Below are 17,500 nucleotides of genomic sequence, written 5' to 3'. Positions count from 1 at the left end.
CTCTCCCTACTCCCCCCTCCCTTCTCTCTCCTCCCCTCTCTCTCCTCCCTTCTCCCCCCTCCCTTCTCTCTCCTCCCTTCTCTCTCATCCCTTCTCCCCCCTCCCTACTCCCCTCTCCCTTCTCTCTCATCCCTACTCCCCCCTCCCTTCTCTCTCCTCCCCTCTCTCTCCTCCCTTCTCCCCCCTCCCTTCTCTCTCCTCCCTTCTCTCCTCATCCCTTCTCCCCTCTCCCTTCTCTCTCATCCCTTCTCCCCTCTCCCTTCTCTCTCCTCCCTTCTCTCTCTTCCCTTCTCTCCCCCTCCCTTCTCCCCCCTCCCTTCTCCCCCCTCCTTCTCTCTCCTCCCTTCTCCTCCCTCCCTTCTCCCCCTCCCTTCTCCCCCATCCCTTCTCCCCCCTCCCTTCTCCCCCCCTCCCTTCTCTCTCCTCCCTTCTCTCTCCTCCCTCCTTCCCCTGGTCACTCTGACCTGATAGCTAACAGTAGGTGGAGTGGAATAGGATGAGGTTACCACGACACTGATGTCAATTAAATGTCTAACTTCAACCTACAATGAACCTAATGAATCTAAATGATAACGAGATTGACGTTAACATGACATTTACAAGACTGTGTGGAAGTTGATCCTAGACCTGTGCCAACGTCCAGCCTCTACCCAGAGGGTTCTGGAGCTCTGGTTGAATCTGCTGACCTGACTCTCTCATGACCCCCCTCCCTCCCTCTGCTCCTGTCTGTCTCATCCCCCAGGGCGGGTGCAGGAGGTCGGGCTGGAGCAGAACGGACACCAGGGCAGGTTAGGGCCGGGGCCGGGGCCCGTACCAGGACCGGGCCTGGGGCTCAGGAGCCTGTGCGTGAACGGAACGGAGACGGAGACGGATCGCCCGCCACACGGCAGGACCAGGTCCAGATCGGAGCGCCTCTCCAGCTCCTCCTCCAACCCCTCCCGTAAAGGCGTGGGCGCCTCCACCTACAGCCGCATCCGCAGGCTGTCCACCTGCAAACAGCAGTGACCCCCCCCGCCTCCGGGGCCCCGCCCCCCCCCACCGCGGAGCACATTCACAGACAGGTGAGAAAAATCACCTGAGAAAAAAAATCACCTGAGAAAAATCTCTCAGTGACCTCAATGCATGTTTGACTCCTAGATTGTAATGACTCACCGCTGGGTAGGTTGTGGGATCTCTAATGATTTCTTCATATAATCCCCCTATTGATCGAGCGTACGAGGTATGTCCCAGAAACGCAATGCAACAACAAGCTCAGGTGTGGTGTAGTTATGCCTGATACGTGTGTGTGTGTGTGTGTGTGTGTGTGTGTGTGTGTGTGTGTGTGTGTGTGTGTGTGGTTCTGATTCCCTTGTCCTCTCTCTAAAGATAAACAACCGAAAGCCTAAAAGCAAGTATGAGTATATTATTAGCCAACAGGAGAACTGCTGGTAATCTGGTTCTAGTCTCTATGGGAGAGGGAGGGAGGATGGGAGGATGGGAGGGAGGGAGGGAGGATGGGAGGGAGGGAGGGAGGATGGGAGGATGGGAGGGAGAGGGGGGGAGAGAGGGAGAGGGAGAGGGAGGGAGGATGGGAGGATGGGAGGATGGGAGGGAGGGAGGGAGGATGGGAGGGAGGGAGGGAGGATGGGAGGATGGGAGGGAGGGAGGGAGGATGGGAGAGAGGGAGAGGGAGAGAGGATGGGAGGGAGGATTGGAGGATGGGAGGGAGAGGGGGAGAGAGAGGGAGGGAGAGAGAGGGAGAGAGAGAGGGAGAGAGAGAGGGGGAGAGAGGGAGGGAGGGAGAGAGGGAGGGAGAGAGAACTGCTGGTACCCTGGTTCTAGTCTATGGGAGAGGGAGGGAGGATGGGGGAGAGAGAGAGAGAGAGAGAGCTTGGTGATGCAGCCCTGGCCACTCGGGAGGCAGGCTGTTGGAGAGGAGCCGTGATGCTCTGGCTCGAGAAGAGGAGGATGAGGAGAGGAGGAGGAGGATGAGGAGAGGAGGATGAGGAGGATGAGGAGGATGAGGAGAGGAGGATGAGGAGAGGAGGAGGAGAGGAGGATGAGGAGAGGAGGATGAGGAGAGGAGGAGAGCAGGCGTGTGGGCGGACTGCGTGGGAGGAAGCAGCAGAATAATCAGCTTTCTAGGTTTTTTTTCTCTCTCTCTCCCTCTTTCTCTCCGCCGTCTCCCCCTGTTTTTCCTTTTTTTCTTCCCGTCTCTCACACCCTGCTTTTTCAGGCCATTCATGTGGACCCCCCGCCCCCCCCCCCCTCCCCCTCCTCTCTCTCTCTCTCTCTCTCTCTCTCTCTCTCTCTCTCTATGACTCATGAGTAGCAGCTGAGCCTCTTTAACATGCTCCCCATGCCTCACGTGGAGCGTTCCTCTTCCTGAAGGAGACCGAGGGATCACATGATGGCGTCACGCCGTACTTATAGTTGTGGCACGTTCCGACACACCCGCCGCTCGGCTCTGATAGCGTTTCCTCGGTACTTCGACATACATACAGTAGTTCAAGTCCAACATTATGATAATGCTCTCTATATACACACACGAAAAATAGGCTTTTCTATTAGTGCGTTTGCAGTTTGCACTGGGTTCAAATCAATGATATTTTTTAAACAGTCCTACAATGTTTTTTTTATGAACAAAATGCCTTCACCTATGTAAAATAACCGCCTGTGACTGATACGGGTTACATCATTTTAGTATCTATCGGTTGATTCTGGTGAAGTGATTCAGCTACAGAGAGATTATCTGCCAGGGGATGGAATAGCCATCTAATAGCGAAGCCGAGCGGCTGCGGCATCCTCTATGAGTCATCACAGGCATCTCCCACGCATTCTCCTCATGCCTGGAACCCGCTCTGTTGAAAGGCAATCAGGAGAGAGTCGGGGAGTGCGTTTTGTGTGGGCGGAGGGGGAGGAGAGAGGGGGGAATAGCCCTCCTACACATCATCTCGGAGACAGCCTAGAATAACAATGCGTGTGTGTGTGTGTGTGTGTGTGTGTGCGTGTGTGTCGGTGTGTGTGTGTGTGTGAGTGTGAGAGAGAGCTGTGGAGGCGGGAGTGAGGAGTGAGGGATAGGGGGCAGAGCAGGAGGGCAGCATCCTATCTCTATTAATTTGTCCAGAGTGACTAACAGGCATGCTGGGTTGACTGGACTGGAGCCGGATAGTGTTGTTTCCTAAAGTCCGGCTGTTTTCCGCTTCCTGCAGACTCCTGTTCCTGCAGGTTGACAGACAGATAGACAGACAGACAGACAGACAGACAGATAGACAGACAGACAGACAGACAGGCAGACAGGCAGACAGACAGACAGACAGACAGAGACAGCTGGGAGTGGAAGGGCTGGAGACGGAACAGACACACACTGCTCCTACGCAGACATCAAGACCGAGTTAACCCCCTGAGCTAACACACAGGGGATGGCCTTAGGGGGTGACAGGTCTCAGGAAAGGTCACTTCTGGAGATGCACCGATCCTATTCGGTTGTTAAGTCGTGACGTGTTTTCCGGGTCCAACGTTGGCTGAGGCGCTCTCTTCGAAATGCCGCAGTAATAATAATAATTCATTATATTTGTATAGCGCTTTTCCGAGGCTCAAAGACGCTGACAATATGGGAAAAACAGGAAAGTGCTGTGTCCCTTGTTGTATGAATAGATCCGAGTCCAAAAAACGATTGAACTGTCATTCTACCGCTTTAGTACGCTGGTACTCTGGTGCGGGGAATTCTTTATTTGGACCCGGAAATTGCTAAACCCATATTGGACCCATATGTCCCCCCTATAGACTAGTCTAGTACAGATAACACCCACAATGACTGTGTTTGCTGTCGCTAAGACGGCGGCTTGTGAGTTGTGTGTTGTCGACTGACGGTTTCTGTTTGGATTCCCTCCGCAGGATTGTGTTCCTCTCACGCTTCCTGACGGCCAGCGGCGGGGAGATGAATGTTTTTGACAGACTCGTCCAAAGGGATGCAATAGCAGGACATGCAACGTGCACTACGCCGGTTTCACTCGATCTTTACCGGAAGACCGACGTGACGACGACGCAAGAGTCGAGCATGAGCGAGTAACCCGAAAGAGGTCGACGAAGAAGACGACACTATATCCCCCCCTCTCCGCTACGTACTCTCACACTACTAAGACCTGCCTCCCAATCAGTCTGTCCTCTCTTCCTCGCTTCCTTCTCCGGAAAAGCGTCAGAGGAGAATATCTTAAGAGGAGGAAACTGGGAAGGGGGTGCGGGGGCCGGGGGCGAGGAAGGGAGGACGCGTGGACAGACGATTGGGACGCAGCGCGGGACTCTCAAACTCAAAAGAGCCCCTCTCTTTTTCTCGCACTGTATGTAAGAATGTAGCTCGTTTTAGACTACGCCACTGTCTATCCTCCAGTTACTCATCGTTAAGCTCACGTTGTGACGCGTGTTGAATGACGCAGGATCATTTCAATATGAACTACAATATTTGTAACGGTCATAATAAATGATCAATGATAAAGTCGTTGAATAGACGGCATGATGACGTGCTAGAAAGGGAACTGCTGACCGCCGAGCATACGAGCATATCCATTCGAGAATGTCTTTTGGGGCTTGGTTTTTTGATTTTTTGTGTCTTGGATTTTGTTTTGTTGTGTGCCCCCCGCCCCCCCCACCATATGTTTTAAGTTATTATTTATATTAAATGCACCCCCTTGATCTCACCAGGTGTGTGTAGTGTGTGTGTATTTTCTCTATGTTTGTAACTGTGTCGGGCGTTAAATCAATTCAACCAGCCTAGAGTAGCGTTTCAGGATTTCACTCCTCTCTCTCTCTCTCTCTGTCGATCCAACAAGCTATTCTGTGTGACATTTCACTGATGTTTTAAGCAGTCGTGTTGACGAAAGGCATTTGTTTTTCCACTGCTGATTCTGTAATAAAACAACTGCGTTTGCTTCTTCCACCCGTCTGCTACCCCGTCTCTCTACAGACTCCCCCCCTTCCTCTGCTCCAGATACGCCTCACCGTGGCTTTGATGTGCTATTCTGATTGGTGTATGGGGCGGGGTGTGTCGTCGTTGGTGACGGGAGTAGACTTTGATAAGGTGATGTTTGTGGCTCCTGCTGTCGCCGGCTTGTTTTTAGCGGAGCAGGGCTTGGGGAGCTGTGTGGATCTGGGCTGGGCTGTCCTTTCCTGAAGCAGCCATCTTCAAATAGACCAGAACTAGTTCCCTTACTTGCATCATGCTGCATCTATGGGAGAGATGATCATTATTGGTCATATCCAAGGTCAAAGAAAGGAGAGGTGGGGGCGCTTAGGTGGCGTAGCGGGTTAAGCGTTGACCACGTAACCGCAGGGTCCCCGGTTCGATTCCGGCCGGGGACATATCCTGCATGTCATCCCTCCTCTCTCTCTCACCCATCCTTCCTGTCTAAATCTTCACTGTATCTATCAATAAATAATAAAAAAATATGAGTGGGACTGCCCCACTCCAAAAAAAAGAAAGGAGAGGTTTTGCTCAATGTTCATTCTCCATAAGGTGGTGAATAATAATAATAATAATCTTAATTTCTATAGCTGTACGCTTTACAATTCTAAGGGAAATGATCAGACAGACAAAACAGAAAACAAACAAAGCAAAACCGAAACATTGACTAGGGGCCAAAGGCCTTGGAGAACAGATGTGTTTTGAGGGCTAATTTGAAGGAGTCCAGGGTGGGGGGCGTTGCGGATCACTATGGGGAGGGAGTCCCAGAGAGTAAGTGCGGCCACGCTGAAGGCTCTGTCCCCAAAGATCCGTAGGTAAACAAACATCTGCACCTCTGGCTTGTTTTAATGGTGTTGGTGATACCGTATGAGTCATCGGGGGAATCGGAGGGAACCCTGGCGTGTTTGGGTCACAGGCGATGATGTCGTATGTCGTTCCTCCGGTGGCAGCTGCCCTACTTTCTCTCCGCCTGCCGATGGATTGAGAATCCTAATCACTGTGGAGTCATGGTTAATTCATGGGACTGGCGGTGGTGAATATCAAACATCCTCCGAGTTACGAGCAGAAGGCTAGAAGAGTGAGACTCTCAGGTCTCCCCACCTGGAGGGTATAGTGGCACAGCATGTGCTGAATTATTATTCTTAATTTTTTTGTCCTAGATAGCAAAAATGAAATGAAAGTTTTGAAATACTGGGCCCTTGGATATCATAGGATCATATAGGCTTCAACAAGATTGAAATAGATCCACCTCACATTTAGCACTAGCACCTAGTCACTCACTAGGACTAGGTGATATTTTTGACATCTTTTTGACACATTTGCTTACACACTATTCATTTGAGATGTACACAGAGTTCCCAGACAGGCGGTCATTTGGAGCTAAATACTAACTGGGTTCCTTGAGACCGCCGACTCGGTCACTCCATTGTTGAAACCCTTAAAACAGTTAAAGGTATGGGTAGGGTCATCTCAAGGATCCCATTTATCAGTCATCATTTGGAAATCTGCACACATAGAAGAGTGTGATGAAGAAGAGAGGAAAAGGAAGTGATGTCGCAGCAGCATCTTCATCATCACCCTCCTCTTCCTCCCTGCGTACAATTAAAAGGTTGAAATGAGGGACAACACTTGTTAATGCTTCATTCATTTATTGACTGATTGGAAAACAACCCAAAAATAACTGTTTTAAACTGTTTGGTCCCTCAAGGCTCAAGATATGGATCAACAAAGGCAAAGTTGTTTAGAAAGCTCTACTTTTTTTTTTTTTACTTTTTAATTTGAAATTCAGCAGTTAACTAACAAGCAGGAATACAGAAATAGATTGTATCTTTTTTTTTCTTTCTTCATCTTCTTGATGGAAATAAATCTCACAAAATCTCATCAGTTTATAATATAGCATGACTCCTAAACAAAGGTAGATTCCATAAAATACAAAACCTCTAGAAGTACCAATGCTTTAATTTAATATTTCTATGTTCTGCCTCAGACGAAGAGCGTTGACCATGGAATTATTTTTATTTGGTACAGTTATTCTGAAAAACATGAAGATATGTACTAAAACGGTTAATTTCTCATGCAAACCTATGCACAGTAATGCATCAATGCATTGGACAGGCTACTTTGTTAGTATACAAAACGTCTTTCACCACAGTGTCCCCTTAGTTACGTCTACACCTAATAAAAGACACATAGACTTCTCTAGCTCCTGCAACATTGTGCTTGTACCATAACACCACAAAGTATCATCTTTGTACAAATGTACTCATTTTGTTCACCCCACCAATCGTTTATCATTACGTCGGTGTTACTGTGTCATACCCCCTCTCTCTCTCTCTTATTCTTAAACTCTTACACACAGAGGCGAAAGCCTGTTCATCAGCAGAAATGATTCACTACATCCCTCATCCCTCTCTCTAACCGGGGGGCCAGAGGAATCTGCTGAGTAATCGCTAACGTCAGAAAGGCATTCTGGAGCTTGTTCCCTTCGGTTACCGAGGTGAGAGGGCGCGCTTCGGGGGACGATCTCCTTGATTACGTTTGAACACCTTCGTAAAAAGGCACCTGGTAATTACACAAAATGGTGCTGAGACAAGGAGTGGCGGATCCCTGTGTGTGTGTGTGTGTGTGTTTGCCATGGTGATAGAATGGTGCAGTGTGTATGGCGTCTGACGTGAGGGCGGCCGAGTGGAGGAGAGAGAGAGAGAGGGATATCACTAGCCTCTCTACAATGAGACCATTTAGGCTCTCTCTCTACCCTTTCATCTGGCTCACTGATGGCCTAATGAGCAGCACGCATTCTGTCTGTCTGTCTCCGGTCCACTCTGCTAGGCTAAGAGACCGTCTTACTAGAAAAGGAAACATTTGATGCCCCCCCCCCCCATACATACACACACAAACACACACTCCTACACTGGCCCTTTCGAATTCACTGTATTTCTTGTGTTCCAAACAAGGGACTAGTCTAGAGAGAGAACGAGATAAAGGAGGACTACCCTCTCTTTTTCAAATGAATATTCAGAATCACTAACGCAAACTTCTGCAGTCGGTTCCTCGGAACGCGGGAGAAGAATAAATAATAAGAACCCCTCTGAGGGTTCTAGAATTCACGAGCAGAACTGGGTCAGCAGAGCCAACGCTGCTGCTGCTGCTGCTGCAGAGGATCTGGAGACAGAACCCACTCCGCTCCCAGTCACGCTGCAGCTATAATAAGTGCAAAATAGATTCCTAGGTAATTCTTTAACGGGGCCATGTCTTTCCTTTGCCTTGCTTTTTTGTGCCCAATAGACATAATCTGATAACGTTGCTCTTGGATCTTAAATGGGCAGCATTTGGGCTGCAATGTCCCAGAGAGGAAGAAGCTAAGAGGAGAGAGAAAATGTGGGAAATTTGCTACAAATAGCATCTTTGTTCTGGTTCGGTTAATGTGGCCAGGAAGTGCAGCCGTCCTCGGCCCAGAGGGTTAGAGCATCTCCGCTCTGCGTTTGTCAGTGTTCACAGGAGGAAGAGGGGGGGGGGGGGGAAAGGAAATTTAAAAGAATGTGGAGCGAACAAATGAAGCTTGTTTATGGGACTCCATGCACAAGAAAGCATGCTTTTCTTATAAAGAAATTAAATCAACACAAACGGTCTGCGAGGGCATTTCAGTTCCATTTAAACCCATTAAAGAGAGTATTAAAGCCCTACAGCCAAGAATCCCTAACATCATCAAAATGTGGATGCTCACATTTTGGCCTAGGGACCGACGTCATAGATCACAGATCAGAGCTGGGTTCCACTTCCAAACGGAGTTATCAAGTGGAACTTTTGAGATCCCTCAACCCCCTCGATTTTACAGACAAGGTGTTTTTGGCACATTTAAGCTGCTTCAAGCATGGCCTCTTAAATATTACTTTTCATTGTCACAAGCAGGAAGTAATCCAAAACCCCCCAAAAAACACATATCGAAATAAAGTGATCAATAAATTACAATGACATTGAACAAACATGTCTAAGCAGCTAAACGATCCGATTTCCGGAAAGCTCTTTTCAAAGCTCTTTTAAATAGACCCCCCAACCCAGACACATTTGAGTGACAAGGACACTTGATGGATGATAATATGCTCTGATTTAGGACGGACATGACAGTAGTGTGCGTGAGAAACAAACACAGTATTATAAATATGTAAGAATGTGCCAAATCTGTGTCCATATGCTCCGTTTACGCTTTGTACCACAGATTCTGTATTATGACATCACATTCCAGATTCTGAATCTGGAATCTTCTAAGTCACACACCGTTTCAATCCTAGGTATTATCTTAGCTAGCGAGTTTATCATGAGTGAAACAAATACAGTAAATGTCACATTTATAGTCCATGGTACACATGGGGGTTTTGATGACCAGAGATAAACCATAACCATCCTGACCCAGATATATAGTATCGGAAAAACATGAATAAATAAATACTAAGTACTCTGATATTTCGTCAGGTCAGGACAAACCTAGCCTACAGCCCAGGTCAACTCTGTCTCCAGATTGAACATTTAAAGATCCCTACCGTAACGTTGAATAGCTAATAGCTAATAGCTTTAATAGCTAAGTCTAGCTAGCACCTGGTATCACAGTGGATCAGAGGCATGCTGGCTCTAAACATCCTCCTTCCTCTCATAGGAGAGAGGGAACAACAGCAGTGTGAGACAATCAGGTAGATACAGTCATAATCTGGGGAGGGTTCGTTCTTCGCGATCGACTGGTTTAGACTCATGGGGGCCGCTTTCCCCCACACACAGATTAAGCCTAGTCTTGGACTTGCCCTAGTCTTAACCCCACAGATTAAGCCTAGTCTTGGACTAGCCCTAGTCTTAACCCCACAGATTAAGCCTAGTCCTAGGATGACGTCACATTTTCAACAGAAACCTTCCGCTGAAGATGGAAGCATTTTAGTCTAGGATTAGGCTTAAGATGTGTCCAGCGTAAACCAGAACCGTGGTCTAGGATTAGCTAATGCGTCTGGAGGAACCAGCTCAACTCAAACAGATACAGCCGCCACATTTTTAGACTGATAGACTTCAATAAAAACACAAAGAAGACTGCCAGGCCAGAGAGTGGAGAGAGAGAGAGAGAGAGAGAGAGAGGGCTGGATGTGGGAACCCTGCTACACTGGGCTGTGGCCCGGGGAGGCGCGGGTGACCGTGACCACCACGCACTCCGCCGCCCGCTCCCCCCCCGTGTCCGTGGTCCTGCGCAGGCCCGTGTACAGCCTCTCCTCCAGGGTCTCCGACAAGCCGGTCAGCTTGTCCGCCAGCTCCGCTGTGATGCTCTGTGGTGGCGGGCGGCTGTAGCCTGTGTGAGATGGCTGGGCGGGGGGGGGTGAGGAGGAGGAGGAGCGCTCGTCGGGGGGGGGTCCGGCCTGCCTGGTGTCCTCCAGGGGGTCAAGGGTGGTGGTGGCGCTCCCCTCTCTCTCCGGGACCCCTCTCTCTCCACAGCCGCTGCCCGGGCAGTCCTTCCTCCTGTCCCCCTCCTCCTCCGCCTCCGCCTTCGCCTCCCCTCCCCTGCCTCCCCTCCCCTCCATCTTGGGGGTCTCGGGAGCGCTGGGGAGCCCCTCGCTGGCGGCCGCCTCCTCGTCGGGGGCGCTGACGATGCGCGGCAGCGTGCTGTGGTAGCCCGTGTCCAGCGGGTAGTTGACGCTGTCGCCCCGGCGCAGGGGGGTCCGCTGCCTCTCGAAGGAGTGGTGGTAGTAGCGCACGCCGGGGTCGCTGTACTGCTTGTGCCGCTGCCACTGCTTGCGCAGGTGGACGCGGGAGCTGCGGTGTTGCTTGCGGTGCAGCGGCGACTCCTGATGCTGGTCGAACTGCGGGTCGTGGCGGAGGAACTCGTGGAACAGCGCGTCCGTCTTCTCGTCGATGCTGTAGTCGCGCCGGTGCAGCGGCTGGTGGGGGTGAGGGTGAGGGTGAGGGTGGGGGTGGCGCGGAGGGTGCTGCGCGGCCTCGCACGGCGTGAACATCTGTCCGTACGGCGACCAGCCCAGGGGCCCCGAGGCGGCGGCGCCGGCCGTCTCCGCGGCGACCCCACCGACGGCCCCCTCTAGCAGCGTCGTTGCTTCCGGGTCCTCCTCCTCGAAGAGGCGGGAGTCCTCGAAGCTCTCGCCCACCGTGTCCGTGCGCCCGGCGCTGGTGAAGTAGTGCCGCCTCTCCAGGGCCGTCCTGTCCTTACCCCCCCCGCCGTTGCTGCTGCCCAGGCCGAACAGCCTCAGGTCCTCGGGGGCGCGCGACATCGGAGCCTCGATGGAGGCGTAGCCGCTGTCCATCTGGAGCAGCTTGCGGTTCCCCGACTCCCCGTCTGACTGACTGCCCCCCCCCCTCTCCGACTCCACGCTGTCCTGCTTCTTCCTGCCTTTCTCCCCCCCCCTCACCCCCGCCGCCAGCCCTTCGTCCGCGGGGGCCGGGGGGTCCGGAGGAAGGTCCGGACCCCCCGCGTCCCCCTCGGGCTCGTCCCCGATGTCCTGGGAGGGGTAGCTGGGCAGCTCCCCCATCCCCCTCCCTTCCCGCCCCCCCCCCCCTAGGGAACACACGCTGTCGGCGTCACTGCGCACCGAGTCCTTGTCGTTGCTGCTGTGGTCCGAGGAGACGCACTGCTCCAGGGAGGCGCGGAGGGTCCAGATGTCTCGGTACAGGGCCTGGGGGTCCGAGCTCTCCCGCCGGGGAGGGGGGGGGGTTTCCACGCTCTCCCGGCGGTAGCCCAGGCTCGACGGCGCCTCGTCCTGGGGGTCCGGGGAGAGGCCGATCACCCCTGGTCCTCTGCTGCAGCTGGGCTCCACCACCACCTCAACCTCTAACCTGGAGCACACAGACGTACACACACACACACACACACACACACACGCACACACACACACACACACACACACACACACACACAAAGAACAAATGTCAGTGTCACGGAACGTCCTCATGACACACACACTGAAATATGAGTTTATGTTTACGATACGCTGAGTGATTTCCATGAGCTGCTATGGTCGCTGCATGTTTCCTACAAACTCAGTGAACTCAGTGAACAGTAATAATAATATAATAATAATAACTTTTTAGTACACCCCACTCAGGGTCCCACATGAAATATGACTTTAAAGTGATGAGTTACTATGAAGTTGTGTTATTAGTAGATGGAAATGTCAAAGAATTAACATTTTATCCGAGGCAACATCTGGTATTTATGGGAATATCTCCCAAAAACCTGCGCCAATATAATCAGTGGGAGACAGAACATAAATTTGACCAAAGTACATCAATACAGTGATGTACTTTGGTGGGATAGAGGGAAATAAATAGTTCTACACAAAAAGTGTTTGGTAAAAGTGGTGATATTAAGACTGCCTCTTCATAGCTCCGTGTCAGACAGCTTTAAACTAAGAGAGGTCAGGGTGACCCTCCTGGGAACATGACATCATGACATCAACATCCTGCGTCAGCGATGGAATGGATTGGCTGGCTCGTTACCCTCACCCACCCGGAGTGGGCCTAGGCTACAGTACAGCTGACTCACTCGCTAGCTAGCTAGCTTAGCCATGAGGGGTGGAGGGGGCGGTGAAAGCGGCGGGTGTGGCTGGATGAATGGCGAGGGAATTAAAGATACCTGCCGAGGGAGGGTGGTGGTGGAGGCGGTGTGGAGGAGGAGGGGGGGGGCAGGAGGCGGGGGCCCGGGGCCCGGCCGGGGCAGTAGGTGACGTCCTGGGTGCGGGCGATGTACTGGATGAGGTCCATGCGGTGGTGGGCGTCGTCGCTACTGTCCTCCTGGTCCATGCTCTCGCTGGCCGCCCGCTGCCTCTGGAACTGCCTCCTCTTGGGGGAGCCTAACGACACCGGAGGGGGGGGGGGGAGACGGCGGTCAGACATGACAAAAAAGGCCTTTGACTGCTGAACCTGTGTTCATTCTTGTGATTTATTTTGTTTGTTTTTTACTATGTTTTTAACTTATTATGTTTTTAGGTTGTTTTGTTTTTAACTTATTATGTTTTTAGGTTGTTTTTGTTTTAGCTTGTGTTTTTACAGTTGTTAGCTCTCTGAGATTCTTTTTGAATTAAAAGTGCAATACAAATAAAATGCATTATTATTATTATTATTATTATTATTATTATGACATGGTCGGCGGTTCGATCCCCGGCTGGCCACATGTCGAGGTGTTCTCAGGCAAGACACTGAACCCCAAATTGCTCCCGACGAGCCCGCCGTCGGTGTCGTGAACGTGTGTGTGAATGTGTGTGTGAACGGGTGCATGCATGGGTGAACGAGAGGCCGTTGTAAAGCGCTTATTTGGAATAAGGCGCCATATAAGCACGGTCCATTTACATCAGTACCACTCATAAAAGCAGGACATAGACACATTAGGGTCATTCAGTCGAGGGATTACTCATAACCACCAAATCATTGGCAGATATTAAGTGTGGGCTAACAATGTTGACGCTTCTAATGCAAAATCAATGATATCGATGTCACATAAAACCGCACCATGCTATAGAATTGGACACATACAGTATACTCTACGTAGGGAAATGACTAGTGACACTGTAGCTCTGTAGCCTTCGTGTATTACCCAGGCTGAGAGGAGAGGGCTTAAAGGGACATTATCATTCATGAAGGACGTCACAATAATGTCATGTAAGACCTCCCATCAGGCTTAGGGATGTGAGGGGGGGGGGGCTTAGGGCCTCTGTGTGCTATGTGGGTCCCTAAGGATGGGGGGTAGGGAGAGAGGGAGGAGAGGGGGATGAGGAGAGAGGGAGGAGGACAGGGGGGGGAGAGGAGAGAGGAAAGAGGGGGTGTTTGAGGAGCGCTACAGGGAAGCGAAGAATGATTAGGAAGAGGAGGACCCTGCGTCACTGAGCCATCTGTCAGAGTGTGAGCTCTTTGTGAGCCCTGTACTGTGTGTGTGTGTGTGTGTGTGTGTGTGTGTGTGTGTGTGTGTGTGTGTGTGCGTGTGTGTGTGTGTGTGTGTGCGTGTGTGCATAAGCGTGTGTGTATATGTGTATGTGTGCATATGCGTGTGTGTGTGTGTGTGTGTGTGTGTGTGTGTGTGTGTGTGTGTCCAAGTCCTGGCAGCGAATAGACAATTCTCTCAGTGGGGTCGCTGGAACCTTGGAACCTCACAGGGTTGTTTGTTGACCATAAGGGAATTAAGTCATCAAAAAAAGGAAGAAAAACAAATAAATATATATATAGAGAGAATGAACATTCGAAAGCAGGATAAAAAGCTGAGAAAAGTCAGACCCTACGAATGGAACACAGAGCGACAGAGAGAGAGAGATCTCTCCCTAAGGATCCGTTAAATGGTCAAATGGTAAATGGACTGCATTTATATAGCGCCTTTCTTTGCTGCTCCAAAGCGCTTTACAACGGCCTCTCATTCACCCATTCACACACACACCAATGGCGGCAAGCTGCCATGCAAGGCGCCGGCCCGCTCACTGGGAGCAATTTTTGGGGTTCAGTGTCTTGCCCAAGGACACTTCCACATGTGGCCAGCCGGGGCTCGAACCTTGTGATCATTAGACGGCGACTCTACCTCCTGCGCCACAGCTGCCCCAGACAGAAACAGAGAGAGAGAGAGAGAGAGAGAGACAGAAACAGAAACAGAGAGAGAGAGAGAGAGAGAGAGACAGAGAGAGACCCTACCTCTGGTGTCCAGGCTGGAGGCCCTCTGGCTGCTGTCTAGCTTCCACTTCTTGATCTTGAAGTAGGGGCTGGCCCCCTCCAGGCTGGCGTGGCGGCGCAGCTTGGTGAAGAACTGCAGCACGGGGCCCTGCCCCACGCCCACGCCCGCCACACCCCCCGGGGACACCCCCCCTCCCGTCGCCTCGCTGACGCTCACGCGCCCAGGGCTGGAACCCCCGTTCCACGGGCTGCCTGCGCCCATCACCTCGATCTGAAGGAGGGAGGGAGGGAGGGAGGGAAAGTGAGAGAGAGACAGAGGGAGAGAGAGGGAGAGAGAGAGAGAGAGAGAGAGAGAGAGAGAGAGAGAGAGAGAGAGAGAGAGAGAGAGAGAGAGAGAGAGAGAGAGGGAGAGGTCTGTGAGGAGCTGTGTATGTCATCTCCACTGACAAGGCTGCCCCACTTGTTTACCTATCAGCCTAGCAGTAGTTTCAACCTCTACTACTGTCGAAGTTCAGGCAGATGGACAGGCAGGCAGAGAGACAGACAGGCAGGTAGGCAGACAGGCAGAGAGACAGACAGACAGACAGACCCTGGGGGTCTGCCTCCCTGTCTGGGCAGTGCAGCCTCAATCCTAGCACAATTTGGAGGCTCCAAGCTGACCTCTTGGCTTGGCTTGTTCAGTCATGCCTGCCTGCGTGCTGCTGCGTTCTCTACTACAGTCCTACATCTGCGGTGCTGCTGTCAGTTCCTCCTGACTCTGACATGTCACGGCCACGTAGCATCTGATTAGCGGCTAGCTAGCTGCATCCCCTGGTTTTCAGGCTATACATCAACATTTAATAAAATATACATTGAAGTCTAACAATTCAATCATAATAATAATAATGAATTTCCTTATTGACTAATCGCCACTGTCAGAGCAGGAAGTAGGATGACATAGGATTCAATTGATCTGATTATATGTATGACGTATATATAAGAAATTGCTTTATTAGGAATAACCCCTTGAGATAATCGTGAGCTTAGAATTATACGGTTCTATCTCCGTTTAGGGTAGTTCAGAGATATTGAGTGTCAAAGTTTTTACATTCCGTTATGTTTTGTGAGATGGAACCTTTGTATTTTATTAATTACTACGGTAACTAAAATAACACAACACAGGCATTAATAAACACCTAATGGATCCGATTATGTAAAAAACTAAATTTTGACATTTTGACAAACCTTATAAAACGTCACGATATGCTATCTCGTTTTCGAGGGGGTATATTCTAAGATGAATAGATGGGTTGGTTGGTAGGTAAGGACTTACAGAGCTGGTGATGGGTTCCTTGGGCCCGGGGGCTAGTAGAGGAATCTCAGTGAAGCTGGTGTCCACCACAGAGTTGAGGGCGTCCCCGGGGAGGGCGGAGCTGGGGCTGACACTCAGGCTGGTCAACGCCGTCTGGGGCAGGGGGCGCAGGGGGCGCAGGGGGAACAACGCCGGCTACACACACACACACACACACACACACACACACATCATTAGGATACAGCACACACACACACACACACACACACACACACACACACACACACATCATTAGGATACAGCAGCACACACACACACACACACACACACACACACACACTGACTCATCCAGTACAGTATATCAGGACTCTAAGAGGCATAGTTAGTCCAGTCCCAATGATGGAGAAACCTCAGCTAATGTCAAATCAATGCTTATAGCCCATTGAGATGAGGGGCCAGAATGATCCATTGGGCTGTATCGTATCGGGTGGCTGTTGATACATTTCTCAGCACCCCTCAGTGATTGATGAGCTAATTGGTCCGGTCATGACTAACGATGCCTCGCTCGCTAATAGCACGTCGCTTGCAAGTCGCTACCCGCTACTCGCTACCACCGGGCGCTGTCACCTGGAAGATGGAGAGAGCCGACTTGGCGACGGGGCGGGTCGCCATGGCGATGCTGTTCTCCGACGACTCGCACTCGTGGATGGTGACTATCTTCAGGGCCGGGGTGGGGATGTGGAGGTGGGTGAGGCGCGCGTTCTTCAGGTGGTGGAAGTCTCCCTCCGTCAGAGTGTACCTGAGGGGAAAACCACGACAGATTGTGACGTTAGAATTATAAGGTTCCATCTCCATTTTTGTCAAGATTCAGTTTTTTACATAATCTGATCCATTAGGTGTTTATTAATGCCTGTGTGGTGTTATTTTTTTTTAATGTTGACATTTTTGAGTTAGTAATTAATAAAATACAAAGGTTCCATCTCACAAAACATAATGGAATGTAAAAACTTTGACGCTCAATAACTCTGAACTGCCCTAAACGGAGATAGAACCTTATCATTCTAAACTTACGAGATGCTTCAGAAAGAGCTTCGTACAGAGAGTGTATCTCAGGTGAAACCACGAGAGATACTTCAGAGAGAGCTTCGTTCAGAGAGTAGGTGGTAACACAATGGTACTTTAACAGTATTTTTTTGACAGTGTACTTTGCAGGGTTCTCCAACCCACTCTGGGCCTGCAGAGCTCCTGTGTTGTACAGCAGGGCGGGCTGGTGGAGCTGTTTCAGACCTTATTCCATGTTCCATGCATCACATACAAAATCCTCCTCCTCACCTACAAATCCCTCCACGCCTGCGCCCCCCCCAGTACCTAACTGACCTCCTCTCCCAACACACCCCTTCCCGGAACCTGCGAACCTCCGCAGACATGGGCCTGCTATCCACCCCCCGCACCAACCTACGGACCTTTGGGGACAGAGCCTTCAGCGTGGCCGCACCTACTCTCTGGAACTCCCTCCCCATAGTGATCCGCAACGCCCCCCTACCCTGGACTCCTTCAAATTAGCCCTTAAAACACATCTATTCACCAAGGCCGTTGGCACCCTAGTCAATGTTTCAGTTTTGCTTTGTTTGTTTTCTGTT

At 51.0% G+C, this 17,500-nt stretch overlaps 2 protein-coding genes across 2 annotated transcripts in view; one reads left to right on the top strand and one right to left on the bottom strand.

The window, feature by feature from the left end:
* Positions 1 to 4,002, top strand: part of LOC308162966 (serine/threonine-protein kinase STK11-like) — a 23,652-nt gene extending 19,650 nt beyond the window's left edge. The window contains exons 9-10 of the mRNA XM_080537116.1: positions 743 to 1,061; positions 3,877 to 4,002. Coding sequence (XP_080393242.1) covers positions 743 to 1,005 — 263 coding nt within the window. The 3' untranslated portion in view covers positions 1,006 to 1,061; positions 3,877 to 4,002. The remainder of the gene's footprint in view (positions 1 to 742; positions 1,062 to 3,876) is intronic.
* Positions 4,003 to 10,074: 6,072 nt separating this feature from the next.
* The window catches only part of cbarpb (CACN subunit beta associated regulatory protein b), a gene marked incomplete at both ends in the record, with an annotated part of 16,656 nt that continues 9,230 nt past the window's right edge, over positions 10,075 to 17,500 (bottom strand). Inside the window, 6 exons of the mRNA XM_080536029.1 lie at positions 10,075 to 10,262; positions 10,476 to 11,755; positions 12,555 to 12,771; positions 14,591 to 14,840; positions 15,882 to 16,055; positions 16,488 to 16,659. Coding sequence (XP_080392155.1) covers positions 10,075 to 10,262; positions 10,476 to 11,755; positions 12,555 to 12,771; positions 14,591 to 14,840; positions 15,882 to 16,055; positions 16,488 to 16,659 — 2,281 coding nt within the window. The remainder of the gene's footprint in view (positions 10,263 to 10,475; positions 11,756 to 12,554; positions 12,772 to 14,590; positions 14,841 to 15,881; positions 16,056 to 16,487; positions 16,660 to 17,500) is intronic.

The sequence above is a fragment of the Nansenia antarctica genome (assembly GCF_963989245.1).
Source record: "Nansenia antarctica genome assembly, chromosome: 7".
Taxonomy (NCBI): domain Eukaryota; kingdom Metazoa; phylum Chordata; class Actinopteri; order Argentiniformes; family Microstomatidae; genus Nansenia; species Nansenia antarctica.
The sequence above is the reverse complement of the archived record's forward strand: the minus strand, read 5'-3'. Positions and strand labels throughout refer to the sequence as shown.